The sequence below is a fragment of the Elephantulus edwardii genome, unplaced genomic scaffold, assembly GCF_000299155.1.
Source record: "Elephantulus edwardii isolate Elephantulus edwardi_28Jun2011 unplaced genomic scaffold, EleEdw1.0 scaffold00039, whole genome shotgun sequence".
Classification (NCBI taxonomy): domain Eukaryota; kingdom Metazoa; phylum Chordata; class Mammalia; order Macroscelidea; family Macroscelididae; genus Elephantulus; species Elephantulus edwardii.
The window spans coordinates 11,168,863-11,183,925 of NW_006399789.1; the positions used below are offsets into that span (position 1 = coordinate 11,168,863).

Genomic DNA, 15,063 nt, shown 5'->3' on the forward strand with positions numbered 1-15,063 from the left:
AAAATCCAAGTGGATTGGAGTCTACACCGCAGCCATGAAAGAATAAAAGAGTCTATTTCCTCAGTTACTGTTGGTCCAGTTTTTCTTTTGAGTCCAATGTGCAGCAGGTTTTAAAAGGTGCTCCGTTAGGGATTCTAACCAGTTATTTGATGACTTATAAAATTTCTTTCCTGCTTTCAAACACAAATGGGTAAATCTGTTCCACAGCAGTAGCAACAGCCTTTACGTTGGGCCCTGCAACAAACAGCAGAAAAAGAAATGAGAAAAGAGCATGAGGAAAATTCCAGAACCAAAAGTACTCAAGAAGTTTAGAAGAACTGGTTCAGAGGTTTTTTTAAACTGGTATTTATAAAAAATTCTCGTAAGAAGCAAGACAATAAAATGGCTCTTCTGGACTAAACAAAATCTAGAACAGAAAATTATGTTATTCACCTTGTTTTAGTAACTAGTCTGAAAACAGACTTTAGTAAAACCAGCAAAAGCCAGATCAGTGTAAGACAGAAACCTGTCAGAGAAGGAAAAGGCAAGTATTTTCCACTGCTGAGCAATAGAAAAGTGGTTAAAACGACAACAGGACAAAGATTTTTGTGAGACCTAAAAATAAGGCAGTCCCACTGAGTTCTCACTCTCACATGTTTCAACTCTACATAAGAAATTATACATAAATTATCCTGGGTGAAAATAATAAACTGCATGAAAGGAAAGAATAAACAAGATTGGCTAACTGCTATCCTTTTGGCCAGGCTAAGGTTGAAGAGCTCAGGGGTACTTAAGGAATCTCAGAGTTCAAATACAGCAGCTGCCACACTGCTGGGAAACCGGAATGAGCCTAAAAATCAACACAGATTAATTACGTTTTGTTTAATCCATATGCTTATACCTATTCTAGCTATGTCAACCTCACAGTTCATCTAAAGCGGCTGGGCGTAAGGGAGAAGCAGAAGTAATGCTACATAGGAGTTAATCCTGATAATACTATAAACAACTTTATTTTTAAAATGTAATTTTGCATTTAAGTAGCTAAAAAGAGACATATTTTAAAAAACAATGAAAAACGTATCCATAAAATTTGTTTTATATAGTTTCATTAGCACATAGCAGCTCTCAATGGAGATCTAAAAAACTTAACACATCTAGTTTGCCCTTTCCTGACTCACATCACCCCATGCACATAAACGCAACATAGCACTTTGTAAAAGGTGCTCAATATGTGTTCACTGAATTTTTAACATTTCAAAGTATATTACAAATATAAACAAGTATGTTATCAGTCCTTGGAGAAGGACATCATGCTTGGAAAGGGAGACGGACAGCACCAGAGAGGAAGACCCCGGATGAGATGGATTGACACAGTAACTGGGGTGATGGGGTTGTTGGTGTGTCAGAATAAATGAGCCTGGCTCACGACAGGGCAGGCTTCAGAGCTGCTGTACAAAGGGTTGCTATGGGTCGGGTCACAGGTGTCTTGACAGCACATAACAACAACATAATGCATAAGCTAGGTCAATTGTCAGTTTGTTATTGTTTTATTCTATTAACTGAGTAAAAGGTGATTTTACTTTTGCATCACATTTTACTCTGTTTTTGGAAGAGACCCAAAGGCAGACTTCAGTGTATTCTCCCATCCAGAAGTTGAGGCTCCAGAAACAGACAGTTGAAAGAAAGGAACAAATAGACTTGGCCCATTCATCATTCCATTTAAAAAATTCAGGTAGGACTAAAAGGTTTAAAATTTCCCAAAAGAAATGAGCTACAATTAAAGCTTATATTAAGAGTTTAAAGGCATCAATAACTTTTATAATACTGCACAGAATAAAAGAAGATAAAATTCAAGGTTACTGAAAAAAAATTTCCCTCACCTTAATTTTGACTAAGGGTTTCCCTGACATTGAAGCTATGCCTCTGGACAACTTAGTGCCAAAGTGTCTTAAAATAAATAATTGCCCTTGTATGCTGATACTACTCTTTGACATCTATGCCCTGTCTTCTGAAATTAACACTTAAAAGCTCAAAGGACACTATAAAATATCCACGTAAGAAACTACTTGAATATTTTGATGAAGTAAAACCTCTACGCAAAGTTCCTAATCTTTGGTAATTTAAATTCAAGAGAATAAAAATATGAAAAAATCATACTGTGAGGTATTTACTAGAAGATTCTGAACAGCTCTAAACTAGAAGCCACCAAATGTCCATGGCACACATTATCCACATGTTGGCTATCTTATAACTAAGAGCAGGAATGATCATTCCATGGAACAATAAAGATAAGTTTTACTATGACAATTATATGTAAAAGAAGAGAGAACACAAAATAGCATATGTAAGATTTTAGAAACCGTTTACAAGTATGTAAAACTAATTGATGTTGTGGTTATGTGCCCTCGAGTCCTTTGCAACTCATAGCAACCCTATGTACAAAAGCCGTAAACCCTGCTCTATCCTGTGCCAATTGCAAGTGTGAAAAATCAAGAGAATAGCGCCCCTTTAAAGGCAAAAGAAGTAACTGAAGAGAACAAGTTAGACAGTATTTCTATTTTAGTATGGGCATCTCTTATTGCATTCAATTTCTTATGGACAATTGTCGTTTCAACATCATAAAATACCTGTTACTGTGATACTGCCTGTTGAAAAAATCTGTAATGTAGCTCTCAGGGATTTTATTCGATAGCACACTGCTGGATGAAGTTCAGGTTCATAACTATACAAAAAGACAAGAACAAGCACCCATAATTAACATAATTATCGATAGTTAGAAAACGAACTTCAAATATATTCTTTTGAGTCTTCAAAGACCTACCTGGCATGAGGTCTATTGTTCTTTGTGAATTCTGGCAAACGGATTTCAAATGGCATGTTACACACTGCCAAAACGTTAACAACTTTAAAATCTGTAAATATTACCTTCAAGAGAGAAGTAAAACTCTATGAATTATTTTGAAATAGGAAAGTCTATTCATTAGGCAATCCTTCATAATTAAGTTTCAATTCTTAACAAAAGATAAAACAAAAGCTTCTTAAATACTGTAAGTTATTAGTTACTCCTTACTGTTAGGAGTGAACACAAGGAAAAAAATAGCTGGAAACATTAATTAGAACAAACATAAAATCTAAGATAGCTGCATGATTAAAACAGCACAGCTGGACTCTTAATTGTTTAGTATTTTAAATGGGATATTTATAACAACTGGGACATGGAGGATGCTCGAGGGGAAAAAACAAAGCACAGTCTTCTTCAAGTAAATAAAAAGAACACATGTCACCTTAAAATGTCAATAAATATTAAGTGTACGTTGAGCTCCAGAGGTCCAAAGTTGTTCTTACACACAATAAGGTAAAATGACCTTTGTGTATGATTGGAGAGAGTATGGGGTAGAGTAACTATTGTGTTCCTAATTAACTGAGATTTCTCTCAACATTTTAAATACTATGCTAAAATAAGCTCCAAGGCTGAAAATGATCTTGAAATATTGTCAGCTGCTCCTAGTGGTATTTTATTTTTTGCAATCTCCTCCTGTGAGATTAACTGTCTCTGAAAACCCACTGGAGGGTCTGCTACGGGTTGGTTCCAACTCAATGGTATTCAACAGCAGCAGCACTATTTTAAATTGTCTCATCTCATTGTTTTTTTCAAGCATTCCTAGTAAGACAACAATTGTGGATCAGCTAACTGAGCTCCAACTGAGTCGAAAAGTAAACTGTACACAGCGGCTTCACCATTAACCCTCAGTTACAGCTCACTGGAGCTCGCTCTCCACTGCTGCTTTCCTCATGCACCTACACCCTCTGCTCCCTAAGAGCATTTCCAATTCTTCAGGAGCCACAGCTCATCTTTAATTTACTCATCACATAAAAGTGACTAAGGAGGCTCAGAATATATATTGTTATTGGGTACCATCACGTTGGAACCAAGACGTAGCTGACCCCCCACCCCCAAGCTGGTTGTAAGAGGCAGTAAATCTCATGGCAAGAAAATATCCATCTTTCTCCTGTGGAGTAGCTGGATTTGAACCATGTACCTTATTGATTTTATTCAAACGGGAGGGGGGGGGATGGTGAGGGGGGGCAGACCAAAAACTTTAAAGCCAAATCCAATGCCATCATTTCTCAGTCCCAGTGACTCAACAGGACACAGCAGAGCTCTCCACAGGGATTTCAAGGTGTAAATCTTTACAGAAATATACTATCTCATCCCTCTCCCACTGAAGAGCTGATGGGTTTAAACTGTTCACCTGAATTCTTTTCCCACTTCGTACCCCAGGCTCCTAGCTCATTTGTAAACTTATATAAATTCATACTTGGTAAGGCTAACAAACCAGCAAATGGTATACTTCATAACTATATACCATCTTATACTTTATAGGTATGAGAGTCTGCCAGTGTAAACCCAGCAATAGGTTCTACAGCTTTCTACCTGCTATCCTAATAGATAACTTTCTTGAGATGATAAAATACAGATTGATGATAAGCAAAAATCACCTAAGAACAGAAATGGAAGTGAGCTTGTCAAGAAACAAGGCTCTCTGAGGAAGAGATTCAAGAAAAAGTCAAGACTCATTAAATTCACCCACATGGGCAAATCCGGGGACTCAAAAAGCACCACTCACAATGAAGAGTAGGATAATAACATCTCACATTTTTATAAAAATAGATGTTTCAGTATTTGTAATTCAGATATTTCTTGAAAACGTTACCTGAAAACCTAGCTTCTGCAGACTGCGAGCTAAACGTCTGGCACCAAATTTAGCTTCTTCTTCACTATATTAATTTTAAGGGATAGAAAAAAAGATATATCAGTTACACAAAAAAATAAATTTCATACTGACAAACATGATAATAACAAGATTGTGTTTCTAAGTCTGTTTAAGTCTAGTGGGAAAAAAAATCCTTTTCATAAGGAGAAAATAAAAAACCCAAGTGACATTTACCTTGTTGCTCCAGTGCAAATAATTTTTCCTGAGGACCAAATTGTAGCTGTAATTCTAGGTTTTCGAAGTTTCATTAATACTTTCTGCAAGATATGGAAAACCGTATTATATAATAAGCATTAATTTTTAAGTGATTCCATACTCTATATGTTGTTGTTGTGCCAGGTTTTCAGAGGCAGTTAATCACACAAAAGGAGATTGCCCATCCTTCTCCTGCAGAGCAGCTGGTGGATTAGAACCACATGGCTTCAGGACTGCAGTGCAGCTTACCACTATACCACTGTTGTTATGTGCCGTCGAGTCGCTTGCGACTCATAATGACCCTATGTACAACAGCCCTAAACTCTGCTTTGTCCTGTGCCAATCGCACTGTCTCCGACACTCCCATCCTGATTAACCCAGTCACAGAATCAATCCACTTCATAGAGGGTCTTTCCTTCCTGCGCTGTCCCTCCACCCTACCAAGCATGATGTCCTTCTCCAAGCACCAGTCCCTCCTTACAACATGTCCAAAGTATGTTAGACGGAGCCTCAGAATCCTTGCCTCCCAGGAGCCACCTGGTTTAACCCTTTCCAGGACAAATCTGTTTGTTTTCCTAGTAGTATGGTACTCTCAGAACTCTTCTCCAGCACCACAGCTCAAAGGCATCAATTCTCCTTCTATCCTCCTTGGTGATTGTCCAACTCTCTGATGCATAACAAATGACTGCAAAGATCATGACCTGTATCATACGCACCTTAGTCTCCAGAGAGACATCATTGCTCTTCAGTACTTTGGAGAGGTCCCTAACAGCCGACTTTCCCATGGTAATACACCTTTTAATTTCTTGGCTACTGGTGCCAAGAGTGTTGACTGTGGAGCCAAGCAAACTAAAGCTGTGAACAATCTCAATCTCTTCACCATCCATCCGGATGCTGCCAATTGGTCCAGTGCTGAGAATCTTTGTCTTCTTGACATTGAGCCTCAATCCATATTGGAGGCTGCAGTCCTTGACCCTCTGCAGCAAGCGCTTCAGGTCCTCCTCAGTTTCAGCAAGCAGGGTTGCATCACCTGCATAATGCAGAGTGTTGATAGATCTTCCACCAATTCTGATGTCACAATTCTCCTCATAGAGCCCAGCCTCCCGGATAATCTGTTCTGCATACAGGCTGAAAAGGTATGGAGATAGGACACATCCCTGGTGTACACCCTTCCCAATTTTGAACCATGCAGTGTTCCCTTGCTCTGTTCCGACGACTGCCTCCCGGTCCAAGTATAGGTTTCGCATTAGCACGATCAAGTGTTCTGGGATTCCCATTCTTCTCAGAGTCAGCCATAGTTTGTTATGATCCACACAGTCAAATGCCTTTGCATAAGCAATGAAACACAGATAGACATTCCTCTGGTATTTCCTGCTTTCAGCTAAGATCCATCTAACATCAGCTACAATATCCCTAGTACCACGACCCTTTCTAAACCCAGCCTAGACTTCTGGCAGTTCTCTGCTGATGTGCTGTTCCAATCATTTTTGAATAATCTTCAGTAGAATCTTGCTTGCATGTGAAATCAATGAGATTGTTCTACACTTTCCACACACTTTTGGGTCACCCTTCTTTGTAATGGGAACAAATATAGATCTCTTCCAGTCAGCTGGCCAAGTGGTTGTTCTCCAGATTTCTTAGCAAAACTTGGTGAGCACATCCAGGGTAGCATCTGTTAGCTGGAATATGTCAATTGGTATACCATCTACTCCTGGGGCCTTATTTTTTGCCATTTCCTTCAAAGCAGCCTGAACTACTTCTTTCATCACCATAACTCCCTATAATCCATATAGCCATTTATTTATTTTTTAAAATTTTTTAAACTGATATTTTAATGAAAAGTCACAGATAAGTTGGATTTCCATTCATTCTTTGTTGCACACTTTCCTCCCTACTCCCCCTCCAGTTGGCTTTTTTCTTTAGAAAGATTCTTTCATTGTTGCACAACTTCCTCCCTCCCTATGCCCTCCCCCATACTTTGCTCTGCACCTCTTATTCTGTCTGGGCTGTTGTCATGCAAATAATAGCTAATCATATTTTTCTTTTAGGCAGTTCTTTCTCTCATCTATTTCAATGCAGGGTTCATTATTTATCTTCTTTTCTTAGTTTCCCCCCAACGCCCATATCAGTACTGTTTTGTAACAATGGCATTTATTATTTGTCCTTTAGTGACTGAAATATGACACTCGGTATAATGTCCTCCAGGGTCACTCATTTTGTTTATTTCATGAGTTCCTTGTTTTTCAGTGCTGCATAGTAGTCCATGTGTGAATAAACCAGTTTCTCTATCCATTTGTTTGTTGATGGGCACTTGGGTTGCTTCCATCTCTTTGTTCTTATGAACAATGCAGCAATAAACATGGATGTGTATGTATCTGTTTGTGTTTGGGTGGCAGTTCTGGTAGCTATTTATTTAAATGTCAAAATACTTGCCTGATATTCAAATCACCTGTTCTAAATCAGTCATCTGTTCAAATCACCAATATTTAATCAGAAGATCATATTAACTCAAAAGGGCATTTAGTCAATTAAAAACACAAGGACTCAGAATGGGGCTGAAGTGATTCACCAATCATATCTACGTAAAACCTCTAATTGTTTTTTTTAAAAAGTCTGTATAAACTATTTTAATTGTTTATAAGTATGCATAAGCCAGGCAATGAATAAAATCAGGAATATTAAAGAATTGATGTTCCTGAGTAAATTATGGTGTTGGTGAAGAATAATAAATATACTAGGGACTGCCAGAAGAATGAACCAGTCTGTCTTGGAAGAAGTACATTCTTAGTAGTAAGGATGTCAACACATGGTTTCATTCACTTTGGAAATGTTAACCGAGACCAATCTCTGGAGCACATATGTTTGGTAAATAGAAGTTCAGGGGGGAAAAGAGGAAGATCCTCAAAGAGATAGAATGAAAATGACTGCATCAGTGGGCTCAACACAGCAAAGACTGTGAGGATGGCACAGAACTGTGCAGTTTTGCTCGGGTGTACACAGGCTCACTAGGAGTTGGCACTGACTGGACAGCATTAACAATGAACAGGCAAATCTCTCACCATATACTTGAAGTCAACGCAAACTAACATTTCAACTCTTATTCCACTGCAGTCAAATGGCCAGAATTTACCTGTGTCTTCAAGCATGACAAACTTTTTTACAACTCAACTTTCTAGTTGCTGTTACCTCCACCTAGAATATACTTTCTTCAATATTCTCGTTTCAGGTCTCACACTAAATGTTACCTCCACAGAAGGTCTTCCTTGACTATCCCATCCAAAACACCCTTCATCGCTCTTTTGACTCCTTATAGCTCTGCTTCGTGGTACTCAACTCCATTTTAAAGTGTATATTACAGTTGAGCTTACTTAAATTTTAGATGCACTCTCTCAAGCCTGAGAGAAGTACTAAAGGAGGAGATATAATCTGATGGTCCTTATCTGCGAAAAGCATTCATGAGTGCTTGTAGGTCTGAATTAAAATACCTACAAAGTGAATATAAAAAGGTTAAGAACTGAGCCTTGAGGTACTATTTTTTACAAGTTTATCATATATGAGAAATAAATGGAATAAATGGAATTCATATGCCTCAAGAGAATCACTTTAAAACTTCTCTTACATTTTGAGTTCTTCCATCTTTGGCATATAGCCTATTATCTGACCAATGTTATTTAGAAAGCTACAAAACCTGGAGAAATGAAAAATTGACCAAATATCAAAATGAAGTTTGAAGACATCATGTCATACAAAAATGACTGAGAAACACCAGCTTGTCCATCAATCCAAAATTGTTCATTTAATTGTCCTTGAATAAAGAACAAAACAAGAAGCACTTGTCTTCCATAAAGGCAGACTAAAGAAAGTATTTTTTCAGTTTACACTTTTTAACCAGATGTCTGTATTCCTTTGCTAATGTGAAGCTAATTGTTGATAAACTTCAAAAATTTTTTAATTGATGTTCACTGAAAAGCTTAATTAAATAGAGACAATGTTATTTAACTAAGTATATTAGGAATAATTTTTTAGTTTAAATTAAGCCATCACATATATTCTTATTTAACTTTTGTTATGTGGAAAATATGTTACTATTCTTCATTATGTGAAAACCAAATAAACAATTATCATTTGTAATGTCAGTCTCAAAACACCAGTAAACATAAAGAAACAGTTTTTATTCTTATGAGTTTTTAAAAACGGAAAATGTTCAGGTATGAAAGGACCATTTATTTTTAGCAATTTGCTAATGAAGAAGAGATTAAAAAGCAAGTACACTAAAAATTGTAATATACATTGGGGCATTATTCTATAATTATACTTCAATATACAGCGATGGTTCTTTCTCAAGTTAAAAGAAATTGTGAAAACAATAAAATGTCTACGTAACTTTAAACCTCCAAACAATATTAGCAGCCAAGAGAGGCAGGGACTCTTCTTTAAGGCACACTGCCATCTCTGGTAATACTCTACAGAGTAAGGTAATCAGAAGCCATCAGTAGAATCAACACATACTAGAAGCATTCGTAGCATTCTGAGATTAGACTACATAGTAAATATATCAGCATTTAGATACTTACTCCAACATCACGCTTATAAATTACATTTGCTCCCTCCAAAGCAATCTTCCTTAAGTTCAAATGGCATCTTGTTCTAAAAACACAGACTACATTTGTAATTAAAATGTCCAGTGCAACATCACTGTCTGCATCCATTGGTGTAGTTTAAAAACTTAGCTTTCCACCACGAAGATCACATCCTAAGAAATAAAACAAAATAACGTCATTAAATTCAGATATTCTGATAATTTATTCCTCACAAATAATGTTGAAAATTAAAATGCAAACAATCAACTTAAAGGATTTTTATCATTAGCTCTCAAGTTAAATCATGCCCTCTTCTCACCAAGAATGTAATTTTTTAAAAAGACAGCATTTTATATAATATCAAACTATAAGACTAAAACAATGAAGGTGCCAAGAGTTCAAACACAGAAAATTCACTTGTGTTTTTCCAGCTCCTTGTTTCTGACAGAACATAAAGACAAGTCAGACCAAGACTTCTAACACCTTCACAGGACCATTCAACACCCAGTTATGTTAATTGTGCCTCAAGGTCATTAGATTTTCTCACTGTGGTATGTCTAATTTCTGTTTGTGTGTTTTTTTGTTGTTGTTTTTTTATGGCATCAGATGAACAGATGCCAGAGATAGATTCATAAGCAGAGGTAGGCAAAGAAACAGTTACTAAGATTGATTTTAAGTGGTAGGCTCCATGTCATACTCACTACCCTCTATTTATAAGAATTTGAACAAGTAATATAGCTGTGTATCAGTTTTCTCCTCTATCATGTGGAAATAGATGGTGCCTGCCAAAGAGTGTCCATATGAAGATTATCTGATGTAATATATGAAAAGTTCACATCATACACATCTGGGAAATAAAAGCCTAATAAATGACAGTGATTATCAGGAAAATAAGCTCAAATTAACAGCAGAGCACAGATTTCATGCTTGCTATGATTATACCCCAGACACTAAGCTGGAGCTTCAGGCTTATGGCTGGTACAACATCAAGATAAAAGCAGCCCAGGCCCCCGAGATCATGAAGTTTGTTATGAGACCTGTACTTAAGTTGAGATTTCATAAATGTAAAAGAAAAAACCAAAACAGTTCTATCTTGTTTCAATAATTCTTTCAATACATAAATATTTTCTGCTTTAAATTTTTACTGAAAATTTTTTCAGTAATGGAGAACATTCTGAATACAATGAAAAAATTTTTTAACATAACATATATTTTGATATCACACATATGTCCTGAAGGTTCCCTGAGATTTGAGTTGGTCTTAAGAGGGCCGGGGCATTTCTTTAGATTCACGATGGATAGGTCAGAAACTGAAATTGTCAATAACAACTTCTTACTTCGATCCACAATTAACATAATTTTTGTACCATTTCTCAGGAAATAAGGAGATGCATCACACTGGGAAAAGTCTGCAGTTAGGGGCCTTTCCAAATTATTGAGGGGTAATGTCAGTTTGAAGACTAAGGTGCATCTGATTCAGGCCATGACCTTTTCGATAACTCATCTTTTCAATGAGAACTGGAAAATGAATAAGGATTAACAGAAGAAGAATTGACGTCTTTGAGCTGTGGTGCTGGAGAAGCGCAATGGACGTCCAAAAGAACAAGCAAGTATGTTTGGGAGATGGTGCAGCTGGATGCAAGAATGATGAGGCTTCACATCACATACTTCAGGATATTCCTTGGAGGAAAAAGATGCTGGGAAGAGTGGACAGTATGAAGGAGGGGAAGACACTCAATCAGGTGGATTGACACGGTGACTGCCAGAATGGGCTCTAGTGTGTCAGAAGTGTGAAAGTGGCATAGGATAGGGTTCAGATCTGTTGTCACAGGGTCACTGTGAGTCGTACTCAACTCGACAACACCTAACAGGAACAACACATACTGCCCCCTCCTTCCCCACCACATGCCAGATGGTAGCATGGGCTAAAAGAAATCAGCTTCTCTAAATCCCAGAGGCAGAAAATATAGGTGGACATTCACTATACATCCCGTAAGTCACAGAAAGGGTTAGCCTCTTTATGCTCTATTTCTGTTATAAGAAGCCAAACTCAATTTCAAATTCAACTGATACAAATCTCAAGAGCAAAACTATGAAAAGCAATCACTTATGGAGAAATTGTATAAAGAAATTGCCTAACATACAGTTCCATAACACACGTTTTCCACTGAAAGGCTAAAAAAAAAAAAAAAATCAATTCAGATTTGCTACTTTGTCTTCTTAAACTAAGAAATCGCCTGAGGTGAAAATAAGGACAATATTACTTAGTGTAAAACAAGACAAGAAAGAAGTGGTAAAGCAAATCTTTCTTAACGCAAACAAAGCAGGGCATGGATTAAAAACTAACAATTTTTTCTATGCCTCATCACCTTATATTTTAAAAAATGAAGTAATGGAAAAGCTCTGCTCATCCAAACTTACTAAGGGTTCATATTTTAGATTAGTAACCTGGTAAGCAGTCTGAAAACATTGTCATTTGTGAATAATGACAGAAGAAAAGCAGATGCCTTTGAGCTGTGGTGTTGCGAGTGCTGACAAAAGAACAAGCAGAATGCTGGAGAAGGTGCAGCCAGAGCACTTTGTGGAGACAAGGATGACAATATGCATATATCCTCTCACATACTTCAGGCACGTTGCTAGGAGTGGCTATTCTTTGAAAAGAGACAACCTATGTTTGGGACAGAGGAAGGTCAGTGAGAGAAAAACTCAGCAAGGTGGACTGAAACAGTGACTGCAGCACTGCACTCAAGTGTGTCAGAGATTGTAAATATGGTACAGGATAGGAAAGGGTTCAGATCTGTTTTTCAAAGGGTCGCTGTGGGTTGTACTCAACAGCACCTATAAACAACAATCTTTAAACAAGTTTCTAAATCAAGGCTACAGTACTGAAAAGATAGTTGTAATGTGCCGTTGGAGTTGCCTGCGACTCACAGCGATCCTATGAACAACAGATATAAACCCTGCTCTATCCTGTGCCAATCTTACTGTCTCTGACACACGTACCCCCATTACCCTAGTCACTGAATCAATCCATCTCGTCGAAAGTCTTCCTCTCTTGTGCTGTCCCCCTACAAGGACTGATTCCGCCTGACACCATGTCCAAAATATGTCAGGAGCAGCCTGATTTCACCCTCTCTAGGATGAACCTGTTTGTTCTAGCAGTCCATGATATAGTCAAAACTCTTCTCGAACACCACAGCTCAAAGGCATCAATTCTATCCTCCTTAGTCATTGTCCAGCTTTCTGATGCATAACAAGTAATTACAAAGACCATGGCCTGTATCAAGACAGTACTTATTTAAAAAATGGGCAGTCCATGTGTATGAAGCATAAAGGAGATTAATTTGCAAATCCATTTAACTAGCCTGTGAAGCAAGACTGATTGTAGCACTGGACATTAAGAGTCACTTCTTAAAGCTAAAGCATGCAACTAGAAAGACAATCTAAGGAGAGAGACAAATTGATTTCTACAACATGATAATATCTCCTTAAATGTTATAAACTAAAACTCAAATTCAATGCCAGAGTTAGAACTGACTTATAGCTGACCTTCCAGGAGGTTTTCGAGAAGCTACAGGAGGAGACTGCCAGTCTTTTACCCAGTTGTTGCTGGTGGAGTCAAACTTCGAAAGCATTGCCTCTGAGTCAGCAACTTCCTAGAGACTATGCCACCAGAGCTCCCTTCTACCTTTAAGAGTGGCTAAGAACACTGCCTACCTCATGGACTGCCAGCAAAGAATGAACAGGTATGTCTTGGAAAGGGTGTGGCTACAGAGCTCCTTCGAGGCAAGGATGGCAAAGCTTCATTTATCATACTTTGGACCTGATGCTAGGAGAGACTATTTCTTGGAAAAGGATATCATGCTTGTAAGGGCGGAAGGTTGGTGAAGAGAAAAAGACATTCACCGAAATAGACACAGGTAATTACAGCAATGGGCTCAAGTGTATGAGAGATGGTGAGGATGGCTCAGGATAGGAAGGAATTCAGGTCTGCTGTTCACAGGGTCACTATAGATCACACTTGCTCAACAGCACCTAACAACAACAATAATTTTATCACTGAGTAAGACAAGCCTGAGTAACTTTATTCTCAGGGTTAAGGCAGGACTGATAAGTCCCAATAGTGATCAAAATATTTAGGTTATCACTGGAAAAAAAAATACACCTCCCCCTTTGTTTAGGGGCATAAAAGAAAAATGGTAGGTGATGTATATTACGGGGAATATCACACATATGGGCTAAAAAAGAAACAGTGGGAACTACTTTTTAATAGAGATGAAATATAGTATTTACCACCATTATGGTATTTACAGTAAAATATTAGGCTATCTATATCCCTTACACTAAATTCTGAGTTTCGTGAGGTCAAAACTACCTGCAAAGTTTACATATTCCCAAGGCCTAAATCTGGCAAACTGTTAGTGTTGGCAGGTCAACACTGATTCACACAAATTCTATGCACAACACAGCAAAATCTTGTCTGACCCTATGTCATCTTCAAAATCTTCACTATTGTTTTGTTGACCCTCTACTTTGACAAGCGTCGTTTCCTTTTTCAAGGACTAACCATTCTCAAAAAATGCCCAAAGTATGTAACACAAAGTCCAAACATTGGCGCCTCCAGAGAGTACAATCTGAAATCAGATTTTTTTTTTTTTGCGACCTTCTCCAGTACATTTTAGAAAGACTGACGTTGTCAATGACTTCCTTTTATTTGGATCCACAACCAGCACTCATAGTAAAAGACGTCAGGAAACCAGAAGACGTGTTGCACTGGGCAAATCTGCTATCAAGGACCTCTCCAAAGTGCTTAGGAGCAAGGAAGTCAGGAGATCTCAAGCATGGTGCAGGACAGCGCAAGCCTTCCAATCTGTCCTTCACAGGGTCAACATACTAAACTTTGCTTCTTTTCAGTAGTAATTTCTTTCTAAATTACTATACTTACTTCTTGTTGTTATATACCATTGAGTCACAAGTGACCCATGGTTGACCCTCTAGCAGGTTTTTAGAGGTAGTTATTTGCATGAGAAGAGACTGCCCACCCTTCTGCAGAACAGCTGGTGGCCTCAACTGTGTGCCTTTGGGATTGCAGTGCATCTTCTTGCCACTAGGCCACCAGAGCCACTGTTGTTGTTATTTGCTATTTGCCATCACGTTGCCCGTGACTCCTAGTGATCCTATGTACAACAGCTCTGAAGGTTACCTGTCACTTTGATACACCTACTGCCCTAGGTATCAACCTATCTCATCCAGGGTCTTCATATCCTCCACCCAGAACCTCCTTGTCACATGGCCAAAGTATGTGAGATAGAGTTTCAAAATCCAAGCCTCCAAGGAGAAACTCGATTTCACCTTCTTCAAGACAGACCTATTTGTTTTCTTGGCGATCCATGGTATGTTCAAGACTTCTCTAGCACTACAACTCAAAAGCATCAATTATTCTTCTATCATCCTTACTCATTATCCAGCTCTCTGATGCACAGCAAGTAATTGGGAATACCATGGACTGGGACTGGATCAGGCACACCTTAGTC

General features: G+C 38.0%; 1 protein-coding gene across 1 annotated transcript in view; it reads right to left on the minus strand.

Annotated features, from left to right (window-relative positions):
* The window catches only part of TBPL1 (TBP-like 1), a 57,346-nt gene continuing 42,283 nt past the window's right edge, over nucleotides 1-15,063 (minus strand). The window contains exons 2-7 of the mRNA XM_006884972.1: nucleotides 9,524-9,702; nucleotides 4,929-5,011; nucleotides 4,695-4,758; nucleotides 2,801-2,904; nucleotides 2,607-2,701; nucleotides 1-234 (exon numbers count right to left, since the gene is read on the minus strand). Coding sequence (XP_006885034.1) covers nucleotides 155-234; nucleotides 2,607-2,701; nucleotides 2,801-2,904; nucleotides 4,695-4,758; nucleotides 4,929-5,011; nucleotides 9,524-9,658 — 561 coding nt within the window. The 5' untranslated portion in view covers nucleotides 9,659-9,702 and the 3' untranslated portion in view covers nucleotides 1-154. The remainder of the gene's footprint in view (nucleotides 235-2,606; nucleotides 2,702-2,800; nucleotides 2,905-4,694; nucleotides 4,759-4,928; nucleotides 5,012-9,523; nucleotides 9,703-15,063) is intronic.